This window comes from Sceloporus occidentalis, unplaced genomic scaffold (assembly GCF_023333645.1).
Source record: "Sceloporus occidentalis isolate IW3139 unplaced genomic scaffold, rSceOcc1.0.p SCAF_249, whole genome shotgun sequence".
Classification (NCBI taxonomy): Eukaryota; Metazoa; Chordata; class Lepidosauria; order Squamata; family Phrynosomatidae; genus Sceloporus; species Sceloporus occidentalis.
In genome coordinates, this window is record NW_028317229.1 from 176,533 (window position 1) to 198,446 (window position 21,914).

At 42.1% G+C, this 21,914-nt stretch overlaps 1 protein-coding gene across 2 annotated transcripts in view; it reads left to right on the forward strand.

Annotated features, from left to right (window-relative positions):
- LOC149276039 (VWFA and cache domain-containing protein 1-like) overlaps positions 1-21,914 on the forward strand; it is a 47,290-nt gene that overhangs the window by 23,761 nt on the left and 1,615 nt on the right. For both annotated transcript variants that reach the window (XM_089503956.1, XM_089503957.1), the window contains exons 3-22: positions 2,178-2,326; positions 7,227-7,333; positions 9,299-9,426; positions 10,976-11,120; positions 11,508-11,724; positions 12,715-12,864; positions 13,034-13,267; positions 13,900-14,049; positions 14,708-14,831; positions 15,869-15,986; positions 16,819-16,987; positions 17,300-17,442; positions 17,969-18,150; positions 18,752-18,862; positions 19,098-19,220; positions 19,486-19,585; positions 19,718-19,834; positions 20,933-21,093; positions 21,251-21,337; positions 21,615-21,731. In XM_089503956.1, coding sequence (XP_089360082.1) covers positions 11,514-11,724; positions 12,715-12,864; positions 13,034-13,267; positions 13,900-14,049; positions 14,708-14,831; positions 15,869-15,986; positions 16,819-16,987; positions 17,300-17,442; positions 17,969-18,150; positions 18,752-18,862; positions 19,098-19,220; positions 19,486-19,585; positions 19,718-19,834; positions 20,933-21,093; positions 21,251-21,337; positions 21,615-21,731 — 2,297 coding nt within the window. In that variant the 5' untranslated portion in view covers positions 2,178-2,326; positions 7,227-7,333; positions 9,299-9,426; positions 10,976-11,120; positions 11,508-11,513. The remainder of the gene's footprint in view (positions 1-2,177; positions 2,327-7,226; positions 7,334-9,298; positions 9,427-10,975; positions 11,121-11,507; positions 11,725-12,714; positions 12,865-13,033; positions 13,268-13,899; positions 14,050-14,707; positions 14,832-15,868; positions 15,987-16,818; positions 16,988-17,299; positions 17,443-17,968; positions 18,151-18,751; positions 18,863-19,097; positions 19,221-19,485; positions 19,586-19,717; positions 19,835-20,932; positions 21,094-21,250; positions 21,338-21,614; positions 21,732-21,914) is intronic.

The window sequence follows — 21,914 nt, forward strand, 5'->3', positions numbered from 1 at the left end:
TTTATGTTACTCATTATATATAATATATATATATTTTTCCTATTAAAATTGTTGTAAGAGAGCATAATTTAAAAAAACAAAAAGAGGGTCATAAGTGTAGATGAAATGTAAGGGAAGTTTTACTTTGAGAGGGTGGTAGATAAATGGATCAGCCTCCCAGCAGGAGTGGTAGAGGGTAATACAGTGAGGGTATTAAACATGCATGGGGTAGACATACGGCTCCTGAATCTAAGACGAGACCAACGACTGATTAAGGTTTGAGTCTTTACAGCAGGGGAAACGGGCGACTAGACGGGGGCCGAATGGGGCCGATCTGCCGGCAGAGTGTATATTGGTTGTGGGGAGTTGGTTCCGTTGTGTATTTCCAATAAATCATTCCTAAATACTAATTAAGGAATACGCATCGAGCCGTTTTATTGAAATTCCATTTTCTCGTACAAATTACGCTCCTTGGAGACCCTCGATTGAGTTGTAGATTTTGATGAAAACAAACTGGCAGAAGTCATTATTCATGCGCGAATATAAACCGCGCCGAAGTGTTCTGTTAATAATACTTAAGGAACACATTTGTCAATACCGAGCTCTCAACGTCCCAGCTGGGGGTTATTAATTGGCGAGATTGGATTACCCGCTGAAAGAGGGAGAACATGCAGCGCAAGGCACCGGCGGCATTGGGGGGCGACGCGCTGAATGGCGTTAATTCTGTGAACGCAGACTAAATATTGGGTTGCATTTTTTACATTTCATGGCTCTTAAATTATGGGTTCTGTGTTTTCACGCTGAGCTCCATACAGAGGAACGATTTGAATGCTTCTATAGCCAGCATTTTGTTTTAAAGCATCGCAGGGAAAGAGGTTTAAGTTCATGGGGTTTGGGGAAGGATTCCTGTGAGCCGGGAAACTCACCCAAAATATCGCATGACTGACAGCACCGGCGGCTCCAGGTCTGCAGATAAAGGGAGTTTATTGGGAAAAAATTAGATTTTTGTCACTGACCGACATTACTGGGTTATATTACTGTATACAGTGCTGGGGGTTATATTACTGTATACAGTGCTGGGGGTTATATTACTGTATACAGTGCTGGGGGTTATATTACTGTATACAGCGCTGGGGGTTATATTACTGTATACAGTGCTGGGGGTATATTACTCTATACAGTGCTGGGGGTTATTACTGTATACAGTGCTGGGGGTTATATTACTGTATACAGCGCTGGGGGTTATATTACTGTATACAGTGCTGGGGGTTATATTACTGTATACAGTGCTGGGGGTATATTACTGTATACAGCGCTGGGGGTATATTACTGTATACAGCGCTGGGGGTTATATTACTGTATACAGCGCTGGGGGTTATTACTGTATACAGCGCTGGGGGTTATATTACTGTATACAGCGCTGGGGGTTATATTACGGTATACAGCGCTGGGAGGTTATATTACTGAATACAGCGCTGGGGGGTTATATTACTGTATACAGCGCTGGGGGTTATATTACTGTATACAGCACTGGGGGGTTATATTACTGTATACAGCGCTGGGGGGTTATATTACTGTATACAGTGCTGGGGGTTATATTACTGTATACAGCGCTGGGGGGGTTATATTACTGTATACAGCGCTGGGGGTTATATTGTATACAGCGCTGGGGGTTATATTACTGTATACAGTGCTGGGGGTTATTACTGTATACAGCGCTGGGGGGTTATATTTCTGTATACAGCGCTGGGGGTTATATTTCTGTATACAGCGCTGGGGGTTATATTTCTGTATACAGCGCTGGGGGTTATATTACTGTATACAGCGCTGGGGGTTATATTACTGTATACAGCGCTGGGGGGTTATATTACTGTATACAGCGCTGGGGGGTTATATTACTGTATACAGCGCTGGGGGGTTATATTACTGTATACAGCGCTGGGGGGTTATATTACTGTATACAGCGCTGGGGGTTATATTACTGTATACAGCGCTGGGGGGTTATATTACTGTATACAGCGCTGGGGGTTATTACTGTATACAGCACTGGGGGGGGTTATATTACTGTATACAGCGCTGGGGGGTTATTACTGTATACAGCACTGGGGGGGGTTATATTACTGTATACAGCGCTGTGTAATGCTCAACGAGAAAATACACATTAACTATTTAATGCTTGTTTCATATCTTTTCATTAGTTGGCCAAGAAGATACGGGAGAAGTTTAACCGTTACTTGGACGTGGTGACTCGTAACAAGCAAGTAGTGGAAGCTTCATATACGGCGCATCTGACATCACCATTAACGGCCATCCAGGACTGCTGCACCATCCCGCCTTCCATGATGGAGTAAGTTGTTTGGTTTTTTTTGTTGTTTTTTTAAAAGTGGTTCAGGTTCCTCTCATGTGAGCCAACGTTCTGGAGGATTTCCGTGCACAAAGAAAGACATACTGCAGTGGGCATTTTTTTGATATACATAAAAACAATATTTTAGAGGCTTCAGTGGGGATTTCCTGCCAACGTTTTAATTATTTCCATTTATTACTCAAATAAAAACAAGTTTTTTCAAAAATATTTTATTTTGACTTTTTAATACAGCTCTAAAGTTTTCAGGCAGCTGCATATCAGCCGTTTGTATGATTCTCGCTCTGTTATCTGAGCCCTGATCTACTAAACCCCCCCGACTCCTTATCATACTGCCTGTGGGGAACAATAGAATGGCTCAGTCTTAATCACCCAGCTGGACTAATGAAAGTCTATGGAGGAATGGACTTCATTAGCATCACCATAAAGCATCCGCTCAGTGCGGTGTTTGAGCCGGGAAACTCACCCAAAATATCACATAACGCAAAGTCCAAAGTTGATCTATAATTAAATGAATTAACCCCCTTTCAGTACCGGGACGTACCTGGTACTTCCTGGTTAACAGTCACCGGTAGACCGGGACGTACCAGGTACGTCTCCTCCAAAAAACGCCCCCACATCACCACAATCGCGGTGATCGTGGGGGGCGCTGCTGCTGCTGTCTGCCCAGGAGTCCTGGAAGACAGCACAGCCTGTGTAAGCCCGCCCCCAAGCCCACGATCACTCCCACGGCGTGATTCTCTAGGCAGAAACAGCGATTGCAGCTTCAGGGAAGGGTGGGGGGGGTATTGAATGGGGTCCCCACACAAGTGTGGGGACCTGATCCAACACCCCCTGCTGCCTGATCGCTCCATGAGAGCGGCAGTGCAGCGTTAACCCCTTCAATGCCGCAATCGCGGAAGCCCAGGCAGACCAGCAACAGCAAAAAACGAGCCCCCAGAAGTCCTCTGATCAGTCCTGTAGGACTGATCAGAGAGACTCCTCCCCTACAATCTCCAGTCTATTGGAGATTGTGTCCCAGCTGCCAGAGGCAGCTTCAGGGACAGGGAGACAGGGTTCTTTGGTCTCCACATGAGTGTGGAGACCAGACCCCCCCCCCCACCCCCACCCTTCCTCAGTTAACCCCTACCCCCCTCTTCCTCAATTAACCCCTTCAATGCTGCGATTGTGTATGACCCCCATCGCAGCATTGCAGGGGTTAATATTAGTCCCCACAAGCTTGTGGGGACTAAATATCAATCAATGCTGTGCTTCAATGGAGCATCAGCATTGAAAGAGTTAAAAAAAAAAATAATGTAAAAAATAATAATAATAATTAAAAAAAAATAATAATAATAAAAAAAAAATTTAAAAAAAAATTAATAAAATAATAATAATAATAATAAAAAAATAACAGCACTGACCTGAAAGTCCAGGGTGCTTCCAGGTCAAATGCTGGGCTGATCAGATCGCTCCTGGCCAATAGGAGTGATCGGATCATTATGGCAGCCCACGGATGACCCTGCTCTACAAAGAGAGAGGGGTCATCTAGGGTAATTATGAAAAAAACACAAATTATTAATAAATGAAAAAATCATAATTATTACCTGATCACTTGTCGGTGACATTTTAAGTCGCTGATTATTGATCGGTCTCCCTGATTGATGTCAGCGGCCTAAACCTGTCACTTACAAGTAATCTGATGAAAAAAAATATTTAAAAAAAAATGTAAATGCACATGTTCCAGTTTTGCCCTCATAGCTTCCTCAAAAATACATGAACCATGCATGTGAGGTCTTGTTGGAACCGGGGGGTGTTGGTGAACAAAATGTGGTGTTTTTTTTCCAGTGTTACACATATGCTGTGCAAGAAATAAATTGCAATATTGAAATGTATGCGTTAAAAACGCAATAAAATAATTTCCCTGTGAAGTTTGGCAGACATCAGTGAAGAAATGGCTGGCTGAAAACTGTCAAAACTACCCTAGTTGAACACCTTGACTTGTCTACTGTTCATAAATATATACTTTTATGGGGTAATTTACAGTGGGGGGGCTTCCAAAATGTCCCAAATGGGATATGGGCCCAGGAAAACCAATTTCTGAAAATTCCAAAATGTGAAAACAAAAATGCGCATGTTCCAGTTTTGCCCTCATAGCTTCCTCAAAAAATGCATGAACCATGCATGTGAGGCCTTGTTGGAACCGGGGGATGTTGGTGAACACAATTTGGTGTTTTTGTTCTGCAGTTGCACATATTCTATACAAAATATAATATAAAATCTAAAGCAACATTGCAACATATGCAAAAAAAAACCCAAAATATAAAAATAACCTCAAAATTTGGCAGCAATTGGCGATAAAATCCCTGTTTGAAAGTGTCAAAATGACCCTAGTTGTACACCTTGACTTATCTACTGTTCATAAACATATAATTTTGGGGGGATAATCAGTATCTGTGACAACTATTGCAGTTATTAGACTGCCATGCCAAATTTGAAAAAAATTACATTTCAAAAACGTGATGCATGCCTTGCAATATTTGCCCTATACTGGTCAAAATAGATAAAAATCCTGGCCATGTTGGGTGGTTTCCAAATCAGGACAAGTTAATGAATATATTTGGGATAATTTTTTCCCATTGGTTTAATGTGTGTACAATTTGTATGTATACAAAACTGTAAAAAAAATGCGTTTTTTTTCATTTTTTCCCCCACTTTTTCCAGTTTTTTTCAAACAAAACAATGTACTACCCAGCTTACTATGGTTTCAAATGAAAGCCCCTACTTGTGCTGAAAAAAACAATATATGATTTGTGTGGGTGCACCAATTGATAAGAGAGAAATTACAGTTGAAGAAAGACATGGCAAAAACACAAAAACGGCTCCGGTCCTTTTAGCGACACGTTAGTATCAAAATCCCGGTCCTGAAGGGGTTAAAGGAGAAGGAAGGGATTTAATAAATATGCAAAGGACCTAAACGCTATTTTAAAGGGACAACTTCTCGACAACTTCTCCCCCGTCATTCTAAACCCTTGCCAGCCCTTCCAGTTTGATGGACGTGCCCGCCTGACACTTGGTGTTAAAGTAATATCTTCCCAGCGCATCGCAGGGTTGAATCTTTTTATTAATGAATACATGTTGCTCGTCGCGTCACCCAATTTCACTTTCCTTCCCCGAGGACCCTTTGGAATATGATTTTGTAAATAAAAACAAAAATTGGTGGCAGAAATAAAGCACGTGGCCTTTAAATGTCAGCCTTTACAGCACAGACGGCAAAAAATGGCTACCGAACGAAAGCATATATTACCGTGCCCGCTGTGGTCGAGTGGTTTTGTAAAGGAAAATATTATATTTGCTTGGCTGTATTTAACCAAAGGAAGTCCAGCATCAGGACCCCTGCGATTGCTGTACGGTTTTCCGACTTTAAATAAGTTTAATATTTAAAAAAAAATATATTTTTTTTAAAAAAAAATGGGTTGCTGTCTGCATTTGGGTTATTAAAAATAAAAACTGAGTGATCTTAAAACACTCATTTTTATGTTGCTGTGATTGAACTTAAAATGTTTTAATCTGGGAAATATTTCATTCTTTTAAAAAAAAAAAAAAAAAAATGTAATCATTAATTACATAGAAATCTTCTTTTGGCAATAAATTGGTGAGGATTTTTTTTTATTTTATTTATTTTATTCTGTATTCGTTCATATGAAGCTTAGAAAATAAGAAAAGCAGTGGGGTTTTTGTTTTTTTTTTTGTTTTTTTTTTTCCAATTCCACTAAAAGTGGTGTAATTTATTCTAAATTCGGGCCACATCAAAAAATATAAATATATCCTAGCTGCAGCGCGCTCCCGTCCGACGTACGATTCAGAGCTTCTGCGAATTTATTTTATGTTCTACGTTGCTGATCTCCGACTTGTAAATCCTGTTGAAGGAGGGAAAAAAAAAATTGAACGTAGCCTGATGGGAATAAAAAATGTGAAGTTCAAAGCAGCTGCACATCAGAGCGCATGTCAATCAAACGCTCGTCTCGCAAGCGATGCAAGCAGAGGATGGCTCTGCGGGGAGTAGATCAAAGCCGGACTCCGAGACACTGTTTTTTCTCCTGGGATGCAGTTTCGATCAGTTCTTCATTAAAGTGAATCCAGAAGGCGCTTCTTTTTTTTTTTTTTTTTTTTTTCCCTCTTCAATTTCCCCTACATTTTTTTTTTTTTGTTTCCCCTCTAAATGTAACTTCTCTCGAAAATGAAATTCAGGCGGCTTTTTGATCTCCTGAAAGTCAGCGGAGAAACCAATTACAGTCGAATAAATGCGTGTCCTTCCATTTCTGCGAGGTCCTGATTCGTTTCCGGGGCCTTTATTTGAGCGTTGCCGCGGTATCGTTATATGAGCATGGCGGCCCGTGGCAAAGAGCGTTCGTTTTAGCAATTTAAAAAAAAAAAAAAAAAACATTGTATATTTTTATATTCAACAGACCCAAAGTTAATCAAAACTGATTCATATTGAAAACCAAATTGATACGTTGTATCAATTCATCTGTTATTAAATATTTATTTAAATATCATTAAAATATATGGTGGTCCCATACCATGTAGTCGGCGGTGAACTGGTTGCCCCTTGGGCATATTCTGATCTCTCTCTCCATGGACAGGGATCATAGATGTTTATTTTATGCACCGGAGATCTTTTATATTTTTTATTTTTTAATTGCTGATAAATGACGTGGAAGTCGCCATTGTAGTTGGTCATGTGATATTTGGGCTCCTCCCCTGCTTGCAAACATCACTTGTGCGGCTTGCTTTATGGCAGACCATTAAAGTCTGTTCAGATAAGAGTTTATTGTGGGAAAATACTAGTCTATACAGACATGACTAAGATTTATATTTTTGTGTTTTTTTTTTTTTTTTTCAGTTTCGATGGTAATTTTAATACCAACGTTTCCAAAACGATTAGCTGTGACCGACTTTCTACGACTGTCAACAGCAGAGCCTTCAATCCTGGGAGAGACTTAAATTCAGGTTAGTGTCATAGTGTGTGTATTTATTTATATATATATATATTTTTTATTATAATTTATATTATATATATATATATATATATATATATATATATATATATATAAATAAAAAAATATATATATATATAATTATATTTTTTATTTTTTTAAATAGCTGCTTTTTCGACAAATATTTTGGGAAATGGGATTTTGTTTTATTATTATTATTATTATTTGCAGTAGAAACCTTTTGATGGTCGTCTCGGGGGCGCTGTTATCCTTTTACTATTTGATACGCAGCCCTCGGGACACAAATGCCAAACGACTGAACGTTTTCCAAGAGTTTAAGCAGAAATAAGCCGAGCGCGTCTTGTTTGTTGACCAATTCCTGCGTTTTCTCCCTCTTTATGATTCATAATAATTTTATGATTTCGTACCGGGTCATGTTTTCCCAATTACATTTAAAGCCAACAGAAAACACCAGAAAAATATTTGGCTCCGGCTCCCCGTAAAACATCGGTACGTCCAAAGTGACGGATTAAGCGAATCGGCTGAAAGCCGTTACATGCGTGTTGTTTACGCACCGCGGGCACTTAGAGAATGTTTACAATCCATCCGCCGAGCCCAAAGTTCATGGTTTCAATTTGTCTTTCAGTCTGGTGGAAAGTGAACTCATTTTAGGCGTAAACACTCCGTTTCTGTAAATAAACATGACTGATGATGTTTGGAGGGGGTTCGGTAATAAAGACGGTGGAGATTAGCTATATATATATATATATATATATATATATATATATATATATATATATATATATATATATATATATATATAATGTGACTAGGTCAAACAAAGCCTTATGAGTTTAGAGAGGGCCATAAGGGCCACATCAAAATGAGACTTTGTGTAAACACGTGAGCGGACCGTGTGCGTGCGTTATCTCTCCCCCCGCATTTCTATCATCAGCCTTTTAATCAGCGTTGGGATTATTTGTATTCCCTTTCATTGTAAATTGGATGGAATGTGAAACTTTATGCCGAAATAACAAAGTATTTTCAGCGACCTCCATAATGTTTTAACTTTTTTTTTTTTTTTTGGCACAGTATAACCTTAAACAAAAAATTTTGTGTTTTTTTTTATTTTTTATTTCAAATATTCGGACCTCTGGTCAAAAGAGAACAAGATGCCTTTTAGAATTCAGAATTTCTGTTAATTATTAAAAAAATCTATTCTGCTGTTTCCATACAGATTATCGGGGCTTTTAGGGCTGTAGAACCCTGCGATACCCTAGCTCCTGGAAAAGAGGGGCATCGGGGGGGGGGGGGAATAGGGGCATCAAGCCGTAGGATGTACCCGAGTGGGTTGAAAGCTAATAGCGGTTGTTGCTCCGGCTGTCCTCTTGCATTCTGTAATATTCTGAGATAGATTTTAGTTGCCGCTTCTTTGCTTCTGGAATCTACTAAATCACCTGATTGCATGAAACATCGCGAGCTCTGTGCAGGATTCGCCCGACTCTCGCTGTGTCCTGAAATGCTAGCGACTCGAATTTTGCGTCATCCGATACAAAGACGATACTTACTGTCTACTTTGTTACCATTACAGTGTTTTTCTATTTGACTTCATTTGCCCGCCGTGTGTTTCCTAAAACCACTTCGCTGAAAGTTATTTTGGGTCAGGATAAAAGAAAGTGAGAAAGAACGGACTCCGAGTAGCCGCTCGGGAACAGAGAGAGGCTGATTGGATTTTTTCCTTCTATAGAAATTCTCTGGTTCGAAATTCTTTCAAATATTTCAGCATTTTGTGTCAAATCGAGCAGTTACAATATCGAGCATTTTATAGGATTTCGTGTTTTATTTGGATGTAATCTGTCGTTTGTTCCGGTAGCACCGGGGCCTTCTCACTTCTGTATCTGGCATCTGCTCTTTTGTACAGCGCTATAGAACATGTTGGCATCCTTATAAGTGAATTTAAATATTTTTCTTTTAACAGTTCTTGCTGATAACCTGAAGTCCAACCCCGGTATTAAATGGCAGTACTTCAGCTCCGAAGAAGGCATTTTTACCGTGTTTCCGGCGCACAAGTTCCGGTGCAAGGGCAACTTACGAACATCGAAGCCGGTACGTTAAATAATTGTATGACCGGCTGTTATCCAAACACAGGGCGTTCCCTGCTGTTTCTATACACATTATTGGGTCTTTTAGGGCAGTAGAACCCTCTGATACCCTCATACCCAACAAACATTCTGACCTCCTACAAAAGAGGGGGGAGGAAAGAGTGGCATGACAGGGGACTGGCAAGAGTGAACAGGGACACTCGGGAGGTACACAGCAGGTTTTTATGAAAGCCTTTACTAAATTGGCCAGTGATAACACAATGTTACTTGGTTGATTACGTAATAATTAGCGGGACCCCGGATCTCTGGCACGGTTGCCGCCTCTAGGATGCCGTTAGCCGCCGTGGCATGCGGTACAGCGCCGTGCCTGCCCCCCCGAGCCTCTGTTTACCTTTATATAGCGACTTATTTATGTATATTTTCCATACTCTGATTCAGCAGAAAGAAACACACAGCGGATTATGTTCCAGACCCTTAAATGTTGACTTTGACAACCGCGCTAGCCGTTAAATCATCTCCTCCGCAAACCACATGTCGGAGCTCACTTGATATGTTTACACAGCCAAGTATCTCAGATTAGTGTTAAACAGAATGCTTTTTGCCCCCTCCTCAAATGCCCTCCCCGGCGTCTGTAAATAGAACGACGTTCCCCGGCAGCGCATGGTGGCCTCCTTCTGAGGGTGGGGTGACCCCTCTTACAATATGATAGCTGGGGTTGTTTATGTGCAAGTATTTATCGACGATTCATGTGGTTTGAAAAACTACATTTTTGGTTTTAACCAAATTTTAAAAAAAAACAGCTTTTTTTTTTTATTTTAACGTTGATTGAAGGCAGGGTCAATTTTAAATAAATAAAAACTGCGTTAAACATTGTTTTACAATAAGCCATTAATGTTTTGCTTAGCAGAGGTGTGAACACTTTAAGGGTTAAAACATATAAAGCAGTCCATACCTTAAGCCAACATGTCTGCACTTTTTTTTCCCATCCCCCCCCATGGACTTCACCAGGTGGCACTTTCTACAAACTAACGGATACATCAAAGAATAATTTGCATATAATGCCATATATGGCGCTATCACAGTGGAGGAGGAGTCAACAAATTTAAAGTCACGCACGCTCACTTTTATATGTCTGTTTCTATCGTTTTCTGTTCTGAAAATGTATCTCCTGCAGCGGGAACAAACACCTTGCTGATTTCCAGCCTTCCGCGTCTGAATAATCTGTCTGGGAGATTTTCTTTTTCTCTTTTGAAAACTTTCCAAATTTTCTCCTGCCAAAGTCAATTAAGCATAAATCCCAGTTATTGCTTTCTTACGGAAGTGCCTCGCTCTAAGGAAAACTCCAGCTAATTTACTGCAGGTGCCGCTCGCTAATGATATAAGCCGGCCCTCCGCCTGCGAGCTTTACCGTTCTAAATATGTAAAGACCTTTTTTACGGGTTTTATTTATAGTTTTAATCTGACCTTGTTTAAGAATTTCTAGCCGTTTGTGTCGATACGTTCCGCGTTCCGCTGGGAAAATACGCTTATCCCTCTGGGTTTTTTTCCGTAAGGCCGGTCTACGTGTCCACGGTGCGGCCACAGCCGAAGCATATTGTTGTCATCGTGGACCACGGGGCTTCCATAACCGAGACCCAACTTCAGATCGCAAAAGACGCCTCGCAGGTTATCCTAAACTCAATCGATGAACACGATAAGGTGACTATTATTATTAATTATTATTTTGGTTATTTTACTGTGTAAAAAATGTTTTTTTTATTAGTTATTGTGGAAGCTGAAGGCCGGTCGGCATCCTAATAACCCAGTATCCACACTTTATAAAATATACCATCTATTTTATATCGCTACCCATGTTTTGTTTTTTGGGGTTTTTTATTTTTTTTAGAAATTATATTAGTTTTTACTCCAAGGTTTGCCTGAATTGGCTAATATTGGCCAAATGGGTTTAGAACTTTACAAGTGTATTGTTCTGCGTGTTTGGCGCGAGGATTTATTCATTCCGAAGTTTTAAAGGGGGGGTTTTAAGCTTTCGGCGGCACCCGGGCTCCGCTCCGCTAACCTTTTCGGCACGTTCCGTTTCCTTAGGTCTCGATGCTGACGGTGGCAGACGTTGTACGGACGTGCTCCCTCGACCAGTGTTACAAGTCGTTCCTCTCCCCGGCCACCAGCGAGACCAAGAGAGAGATGGCCAGCTTTGTGGCCGGCATAAAGTCCTTGGACGGCCCGACTCAGCACGCCCTTGGCTTTCAGAAAGCGTTTCAGCTGATCAGGAACACCAGCAACAGTACGAAGCTCCACGCAAGTAAGGAATTCTTTGGTCTCTTTGCGTCATTACAGTATCTCATGATTTTTTTGTTTTTTTATTTATTTTTAGATATTGATGCAATCTACAGACCTATACAAAATAATATGAATTTCTAAAAAAAATAAAATATATATATATATATATATCTATGTATATTTATGCATAAGTAGATAACCATTGTACATCGCTACTGAATATGATGGCGCTTTATATATAAAACAATAAATAATTGAATAAATAGAATTAAAAAATTTAAATACCCCCCCCCCCCCAAAAAAAACCTAACAAAACAAGCAAATCTACAGCCATATTGTGGTTGGGAGATTGTTCCGTATCGTCCTAAAACCAGCGTTTTTCTTTTCCGAGCTGCTTTTTTCCGATATCCTGCGTCCGCGGCTCGTCGCCTTTGGGTGTGCGAAAGCAAATTTATATGTGAAACAGGAAAACGCAGACTTTTCTTCCGTTCTTGTTTTAGACAACGCTACTGCGAGAAAGATAGGGGGGTGAAAAAAAAAAACGTACATTTTTTTGGCAGGAATACGTTCCAACGTGCGGTGTTTATACAGTTGTAGCGAGGAATAGGTATTTCTGTAACCACAGATGTTATTTCATAGTTCATGAACTTGTAAGGTGAAAATACGATTTGGAGGAGACGCCATCTTTTTTTTTTTTTTTTTTTTTTTTTCTTCTCTAAATTTTAAAATTTTAAAAAAATCACTAAAAGTGTTGAAACTTTTTTTTTTTTTGTCTCCTTATTTAGCCGGCTTTTTTTCTTTTTCATCTATTTGTAAATGGGTTTTTTTGGGTTTTTTTTTTCCGTTTTGTAGTTCTTATCTCCTCTGGTCTCATCATTTCCCACCTAGAAAGAAAAGAAAAACTGTTAATTAAATTTCAGGAGCATAATTACTTTTTCATGTCATTTAGCCGTAGCTATAGAGGTTAATTAATTTTTTTTCTTCTTGTGTTTTTTTTTTTTTTCTTCCTCAGATACGGATATAGTTATTATATATTTGTCGGCTGGGATAACATCAAAAGATTCTTCGGAAGATGATAAAAAGTCTACCCTGCGTGTGATACATGAAGAGAATGCCTTAATTAACAATTCTGTCATGATTCTAACGTACGCCATCATGAACGGTAAGTAGAACTGTGCGGGGGTCTGGAGTCCGCGCCTTTTAGGATCAAGCAACTTGGTATCAAAATAAACACCAATATGGGGGATTCCATTGGTTGCTAAGAGGAAAACATTCTTTTTTGGGGGAATAATTGTATATTTTTTTCTCCATTCTTTTATTTTTTAACATAGATGGTGTGACCGGTTTGAAAGAATTGGCATTTCTGCGAGATCTGGCAGAACAGAACTCGGCCAAGTACGGCTTTTCGGACCGCAATGGCCTTCCGGTTACCAAGGGAAGCATGATGGTGCTGAACCAACTGAGCAACCTGGAGACCACCGTGGGGAGATTTTACACCAACCTCCCCAACCGCATGATCGACGAAGCCGTGTTCAGTCTCCCCTATTCGGACGAGATGGGCGACGGTGAGTACCGGCAGCCATAGTCAAGCCCGCTTTGCTGTTGATGTCCACCGGGCCATTGGCTCCAGTTGTTGCTCCTCAACCACCTAGAACATGGTGAACCCATGGAGCTTCTCCAAAACAGATGTGGGCTCCTAACACAACGTGACCCAACGCTCATCAACGAACCCCAGAGTTCTCCTAACGCTGGTACAGGGGGCATCAAACTCCAGGCATCGGGGGCCGTGACCCGGTCAGGTTTTCTGGCTATCCCAGCGTTGGTGGCTCAGTCACAATGACGGGAACCGATTACATGACTTGTGTTCTACGAAAGGATTTACCTAAATCCTGGTCTGTTTTTTGACCTCAATGCCTGGAGTTCGACACCCGCCCCTTAACAACAAGTTTCTTTCAATCTTATGATGTCATAGCGGTTGAATTGCTCCAGACCTGGGGAATCGGAGATGCTGCGACTTTCAGAGATTTGTCTGGCCCCCCTACGTTGTCATCTTCTGTGTATTAGACCTCACCTCGAGGTGTGGTGGCACTGGCTTTCCGATCCCACTGATTATTCATTTAATTTTGTAACCATCTAAGTGTTTATATAAAAAAAAAAAAATATATATATGACAATTTTTTTCCCCCCATGGTTCTAGGTTTGATTATGACCGTAAGCAAGCCGTGTTACTTCGGTAACCTTTTGCTCGGAATTGTGGGAGTTGACGTCAACCTCGCCTATATTCTCGAAGACGTCACCTATTACCAAGACTCCCTGGCATCGTACACGTTCCTTATCGATAACAAAGGTACCTTTTGTGAGGATTCTTCTCGGAATGCCGGAGCTGCGTGTTAATGGCGTGTCGGGACTTCTCACGGAGCCGTCTTTGGCTCTCGCGCCCGGTCCCTTGCGTCCTTAAACAATTCACAATGCTGCCCGTGGAGTCTCTGGCTCCCACCAAACCAGTCTTGTTACTTTGCTCTAATGGCTTTTTTAATACAGATAATTATTAAGTGCATTTAAAGGCTTGAGGCTCGTTGAGATCAAACAGCCAAGGGACCAACCTGTAAGACAAACAGCTTTATTGACATAATGCCAAGATGCTTTGGCTGCCGCATTATGTGGGTTTAAGATGAGGATAAGTAAACGGGTCGCGGCGGGCCAAGTTGCTCGGAGGCGGCCCCAGAGGATGGAAGCTGGCGGGTATATTGTTGTACGGACGGCACCCCCTGGTGCTTCTTTGTAGCGGTGTTCTTCTTGTGTTGGTTAAACGAATGGATATTACACTTTGTATTAGAACATAGGATTCTAAAAGGGACAGTTTAATGTCTCCGGCCCCCTGCAGAATCCAGTTACAAATTAAAAACATTTTAAAGGGACCACGCATATGCTTTAAAGTGTATATGGTGGCCAGAGGGTCCAGATGCTGCTTAACCAACTTAATGCTGGGTATTTTCTCTCCAAAGGTTACACGCTAATGCACCCTTCGCTTACCAGGCCGTACTTGCTGTCGGAGCCCCCGCTACACACAGACATCATACACTATGAAAATATCCCGAAGTTTGCCTTGGTTCGACAAAACATCCTCAGGTGAGAAAAGACAAGAGCTGGACAGATCGGCCCCATCCGGCCCCCGTCTAGTCTGCCCGTTTCTCCTGCTGTAAAGGCTCAAACCTTAATCAGTCTCCCAGCAGAGGTGGTAGAGGGTAATACAGTAAGGGTGTTAAACATGCATGGGATAGGCATACGGCTCCTGAATCTAAGACGAGACCAACGACTGATTAAGGTTTGAGTCTTTACAGCGGGAGAAACGGGCGACTAGACTGCAGATTCTGTTTCTAGATCTTTTTATGGCGCCTGCTGAATTAAAGGGGGTTTCTAGTTGAGTTTAGTTTCAAATAAATCAAAGTTGCCTAAAAGGGGGCAGATTGAGTTTAACGAAGCATCGCTCTGTCTGCTGTGTTCGAGGGACGCTTCGTAGTCGGGGGGTTTAGCGATTCCCGGAGACTTTTGTCGGGAGCGACGGCGGCATCGTCACGCGACGAGATTCCAGTAACATCCCCCTATTAAGCCGCCGTCTACAGAGAAGGCATTGTTACCGCGAATATGTAGAGGATACTTTGTGTCGGCCGCTGAGATTCGTACTAAACGTTACAGCAAGAGGCCAGAATCTAACGCTAGAGGGTCAGAAAATTAGATGGGGTATATGGGTGTTTTACTGTACTGAGAGGGTGGTAGGTAAGTGGAACAGCCTCCCAGCTGAAGCGGTAGAGGGTAATACAGCGAGGGGATTTAAACATGCACGTGATAGACATATCGCTACTAATGATTGACGGCTTTGGTAGGGAGGTTAAATTGCCCTGACGTTGGAGGCGATAGGATGATGTGATCTGTTTCTTGTACATCGTGATGGCCGGTTTTGCAGCAAATTTATGGGTGAAATTCATGCCTTTTTAAGATTTCCAAAAAAGGGACTCGCAGACAACAAACAATTCTACCTGTCCTTCAGTGCGATGATGTTAAATATACAAGAAGCTTTTGTGTGACAGTCCTGTGTGTCTCGGGGAGATTGTGTGCTTTAACAGATGTGGTTCATTTATTTTTTCCTCCCCTGGATCCCTCTGCAGCCTCCCTTTGGGCAGCCAGATTATTTCGGTGCCGGTCAATTCCTCGCTGTCTTGGCACGTCAACAAACTAAGGGACTCGGCGAGAGACGCGTATAACGTCAGCTACGCCTGGAAGATGGTAAGAAATTCTAATTATCTGGTACGGGGCACACGTCCCGTGCATGTTTAAATCCCCTCGCTTTATTGCCCTCTACCACTTCTGCTGGAAGGCTGTTCCACTTATCTACCACTCTCTCAATAAACTAACATTTATTAAAGAGCACCGAGCCACTTTATAACATTGTTGAAAAAGTAAAATGAATGATATCCGGGTTGTTTGCTTTGGCTCCGGGTCGAAGGCTTTCGGTGGAAAACCAAGGGCTTTACACATAACACACGGGGCAAATAAATCACACACACACACACACACACACACACACACACACACATACATATATAATAATAATATACACACACAGCACCAAAAGTTTGGGGTCACTTAGAAACGTCCTTGTTTTGGAGAGCAAAGCACATTTTGTCCATTAAAATAACATGAAATGGATCAGAAATCCAGCGCAGATGGGGTTAATGCTGTAAATGACTATTGTAGCTGGAAATGGCTGAATTTTTATGGAATCTCTTCATAGGCGTACAGAGGCCCTTTATCACTCCCATCACTCCTGTGTTCCAATGGCCCTTTATCACTCCCATCACTCCTGGGTTCCAATGGCCCTTTATCACTCCCATCACTCCTGTGTCCCAATGGCCCTTTATCACTCCCATCACTCCTGTGTTCCAATGGCCCTTTATCACTCCCATCACTCCTGTGTCCCAACGGCGCTAGAAATAACGGACGTCATCTGATTAATATGTGGGTGTGCGTTGCTTTTTTTTTTTTGTCACGGAAGAGGTTATTTAGGGTGTATTTTTTTCTTACGTGGCGGATGTTGTTTGTTTGTCGCTCTCCGCAGGTTCAGGACACGTCGTTCATCCTGTGCATTGTGATGATCCAGCCGGAGATTCCCGTAAAACAGCTGAAGAACCTGAACACGGTGCCCAGCAGCAAGTTACTCTATCACCGGCTCGATCTGCTCGGCCAACCCACGGCTTGTCTTCACTTCAAGCAGCTCGCCACGCTGGGTACGATCGGTTATAGAGGGGGGGACGGGGGAGACGTTTAAATACATAACGGGGTTTAACAGAGGACAAGGAGGGGTATTTATTTCAAAGGAGGAGAAAAGTTACAACAAGAGACCAGAATCCACTAGAGGGTCAGAGACTGAGATGTAATAATGGATGTTTTACTTTACTGAGAGGGTGGTAGATAAGTGGAACAGCCTCCCAGCAGAAGTGGTAGAGGGTTATACAGCGAGGGTATTAAACGTGCATGGGATAGGCATGATTTAGGTTTGCCGAACGGGTCTGATCTGCTGGCTGATTCCATGTTTTCAGAGAGTCCAACGGTAATGTTGGCGGCCGGCAGCTTCTCCTCGCCCTACGAACATCTGAGCCAACCAGAGACCAAGCGGATGGTGGAGCATTACACGGCGTATCTCAGCGATAACACCCGCCTTATAGCGAACCCTGGGCTAAAGGTACGAGACACCCCCCCAAAACAAGACTGGGGTCGATGTATTTATGTAAAATGATTAGATTGTGCAGATTAGAATGCGCGTGGCCAGCATCAGCACCGCCAACAAATTACAGAACCAGAAGAAGCCCGTATAATGCGTTATGTGCCACAAGTCATTTTGTCAACGCTGGATAAAATTGGGCAATTACCATAGCAACCATTGAAATGTTACTTCTGATTGTTCCGGTTATACGTAAGCCCACATTCTATTCTATCCTAATAAAATAATAATAATAAAAAAAACGTTAGTGTTCTAAATTAGAATGTGGCCAATGAGACAGAGGCATCTGGCATTCTCATCTCCTATTGGCTGGGTTATAGCATCTTAGAATTTTTTACATGAAATTTTCTCTGCAAAACTTTATCTCCCGTCTTCTAGAATGAATTTTGAGTCAGGGCAGTTATTTAAATTCCCCCGGAGGTTCTTAAGAGGGGGGGGGAGCTTAAAATCTTAAAGGAACCCTGCAACGTTTCTATTTGTTGGGCAGTTTTCTGTCAGGAACGAAGTCATGGCTACGAGTCACGTCACCGATGAATGGATGGCTCAGATGGAAATGAGCGGCCTCAACAGCTACATTGTCCGGCGTTACATAGCAACGCCCAATGGGGTGCTCCGGATTTACCCCGGCTCTCTCATGGACAAAGCCTTTGATCCAACTCGGAGACAATGGTAGGTTTTAGGGCTGCGCTCTCTAAATATTATTTTCATTATTTCAAAATTGCACTTTTTTATTTTTTCGTGACCTTCCAGATTGGAACAATCCCTCCCCCCCCTTCCTCCTTCTGAACCCCTATTTTTAATCTTTTATTCAGTTGGGGATTAATAGTTATATAAACTGACACTCTGTGTTTTCAAAAAGTTTGCCCGTTTATTGTGTTACTAACAGAGTAACCAAGTGTGCCAAAAAAAGGGGAAAAATTCCTTCCTGACCCCAAAATGGCTTCTGATTTCTCACTGAATCAACAAACTCTAATCCTGTCCTTATAACCCATTATATCCTGTATATTCTTCATATTATATATTATATACTCTCCGGCCGTATAACTAATCCCGCCCTTATAACCCGTTATATCCCTGTATATTCCTCATATTATATATTATATATATAATTCCTCATGTATTCCTCATATCATATATTATATACTCTCCAGCCGTATAACTAACCCCGTCCTTATAACCCGTTACATCCTGTATATTCCTCATATTATATATAATATATTTTTTATATTTAAAGGCATCTGCTGTATAATTGTTGCTGGTTCTCTTTCAGGTATCTTCACGCTCTGGCCAACCCTGGCTTGATTACTTTTACGGGTCCGTACTTGGATATCGGAGGCGCGGGATACGTGGTTACTATCAGCCACACAATCCATACTTCCAGGTAAGGAGGCGACACGTCTGGGATCTGGAAAAGAAATGGTTTTAAAAGACCTCAGAGGTCTCGTTTTGACATCTTACTCTATAAACTCTGGGCCACTCAATTGTAAATTCTAAATTGTGGAGGAAAATAAAAACTAATTAAGAGAAATAAATCTTTTCCTTTGGTTTTCTGGCTGTCGGAGAAGGGTCCGTCCTGCGCAGGTTCCGCTGACATCTCCTATTCTCTCTGTTTGCAGCTCTCAGATCACCGCGGGCCACGCCGTGGCCGTGATGGGCATCGACTTCACCCTGCGTTACTTTTACAAAGTCCTCATGGAGCTGCTCCCGCTTTGCAACCAAGATGGCGGCAGCAAAATAAGGTACTTCCTACCCTCCCCCCATCAAGCCAGGGATTTGCTTTTCGTTCCAACCATCGATGGGTTAAAATCCAACTTAAAGTCATTAAACCGTGAATGACGGTAAATTTTAAGGTGATATTTGCGTTCTTGGAATGTTTTTCTTAAGGATAGGTAATCTTTCTCCGTGCGCTTGAGTTCACATACCTCGAGAGCAGCCACCCGTTCGCGCAAGTTCTGATCTGCTTAAAAAGTTGTTTTTTTGTACGTTCTTCTAACCCAACTCCAGGTGCTTCATCATGGAGGACAGAGGTTACCTCGTAGCCCACCCGACCCTCATCGACCCCAAAGGACACGCACCGGTGGAGCAGCAGCACATCACGCACAAGGTATGTAAACTTTCTATATCCCCGGGGGCCGCCGCGGAACGCGGGCCGATCCGTTGTACAACACTGGGGCATAGGACGGTGATATATAAAAACAATAAATAATAATCGGCAGGCTTTTCCCTGGTTTTGTAGGAACCGCTGGTTGCAAACGATATCCTGAATCATCCCAACTTCGTGAAGAAGAATCTCTGTAACAGCTTCAGCGACAGAACCGTCCAGCGGTTTTATAAATTTAACACCAGCCTCATGGTAAGAAGTACCCGCCGGGACGAGATTACGAACGCCCGCCCGCCGACGGCTTGGGAGTCTGCGAGGGACCGGGTTGTTTTAAAAAGAGAACATTCACCAAATAGTCTTTATTCCTTATATCCGATTAAAAATAAGTTTATTATAAATATTATATAAATAAAAGATGATGATAATATTGCGCTGTTTTGTTTTTTTAAATCAGTTTGTAGTTTTTGCCCCATAATATAAAGTTTTCAGGCAGCTGCATATCAGCCGTTTGTAAGATTCTCGCTCTGTTATCTGATCCCCAATCTACTAAACACCGCAACTCCTTATACCGACCGACCGAAATTATACTATATATATATATATATATATATATATATATATATATATATTATATACAGCGCTGGGGGGTTATATTACTGGATGCAGCGCTGGGGGGTTATATTACTGGATGCAGCGCTGGGGGTTATATTACTGTATACAGCGCTGGGGGGTTATATTACTGTATACAGCGCTGGGGTTATTACTGTATACAGCGCTGGGGGTTATATTACTGTATACAGCGCTGGGGGGTTATATTACTGTATACAGCACTGAGGGTTATATTACTGTATACAGCGCTGGGGGTTATATTACTGTATACAGCGCTGGGGGTTATATTACTGTATACAGCGCTGGGGGTTATATTACTGTATACAGCGCTGGGGGTTATATTACTGTATACAGCGCTGGGGGTTATATTACTGTATACAGCGCTGGGGGGTTATATTACTGTATACAGCGCTGGGGGGTTATATTACTGTATACAGCGCTGGGGGGTTATATTACTGTATACAGCGCTGGGGGGTTATATTACTGTATACAGCGCTGGGGGTTATATTACTGTATACAGCGCTGGGGGTTATATTACTGTATACAGCGCTGGGGGTTATATTACTGTATACAGCGCTGGGGGTTATATTACTGTATACAGCGCTGGGGGTTATATTACTGTATACAGTGCTGGGGGTTATATTACTGTATACAGCGCTGGGGGTTATATTACTGTATACCTCTGATACCCTTTATTTCTCTGTATTTGATTCCACTGACAATTTTCTTTTTCTCCACTAGGGGGACCTAACGAACCTCGTTCATGGCAGCCACTGCTCTCGCTATCGACTGACGAGGATCCCGGGGACCAACGCGTTTGTTGGACTTGTCAATGAAACCTGCGACTCGCTCGCTTTCTGCGCCTGCAGCATGGTGGATAGACTCTGCCTCAACTGTCACAGGTATCACCGATGCAACTAATGCCGCGTTGCTGCGATTCTTATAATAACGTCTGTTCCGTAGCAGAATTTCTCTTTCCTGTTTGCCGCCCGAACGCTTCATTGTTTTCAAACATTTAGGAATTGATGGAAATTCTTTTTGTTTCTTGCTTTTTTTTAGGATGGAGCAGAATGAATGCGAGTGTCCGTGTGAGTGCCCCCTAGAGGTCAACGAGTGTACTGGCAACCTCACCAATGCTGAGAGCAGGTAAAGGAGCTGATCTGAGCATTTCTGCCGCATGCACTTGCTTTTAATAATTAAATTAATCATAAAATGTATGATTTTATTTGTTTAATTAGTAAACCCAATAGATTCTGATACGGAGACTAAACCTTCCGTGAGTGAAGCTCACTTAGTGACAGCTGAGCGTATCTCATTGCGGTTTAATTCCCTCCCTCCTGTCCGGGGCCGTTAGGCTGTATCAGTTACCCCCTGGTGGGGTGAAACATATTTAGGAGGCTCTGAACCCGGCTCCTTTTTGCAGGAATCCCAGCTGCGAGGTGCACCAGGAGCCCCTGACCTTCACGATTCTGGACCCCAACTTACAAGACGCTCTGCCTCAGTGCGTCAACACCGGCTGCTCGCAGAGGATGGAGAGCAGGTACCGCCCACTGGCGTCAAGACTGATGGGATTGATGCATAGTAGGGGCCAGTGAATTAAATGTGTGTATGTATGTGTGTGTGAATGTATGTATGTGTGTGTGAATGTATGTGTGTGTGTGTGAATGTATGTATATGTGTGTGTGAATGTATGTATATGTATGTGTGTGTGAATGTATGTATG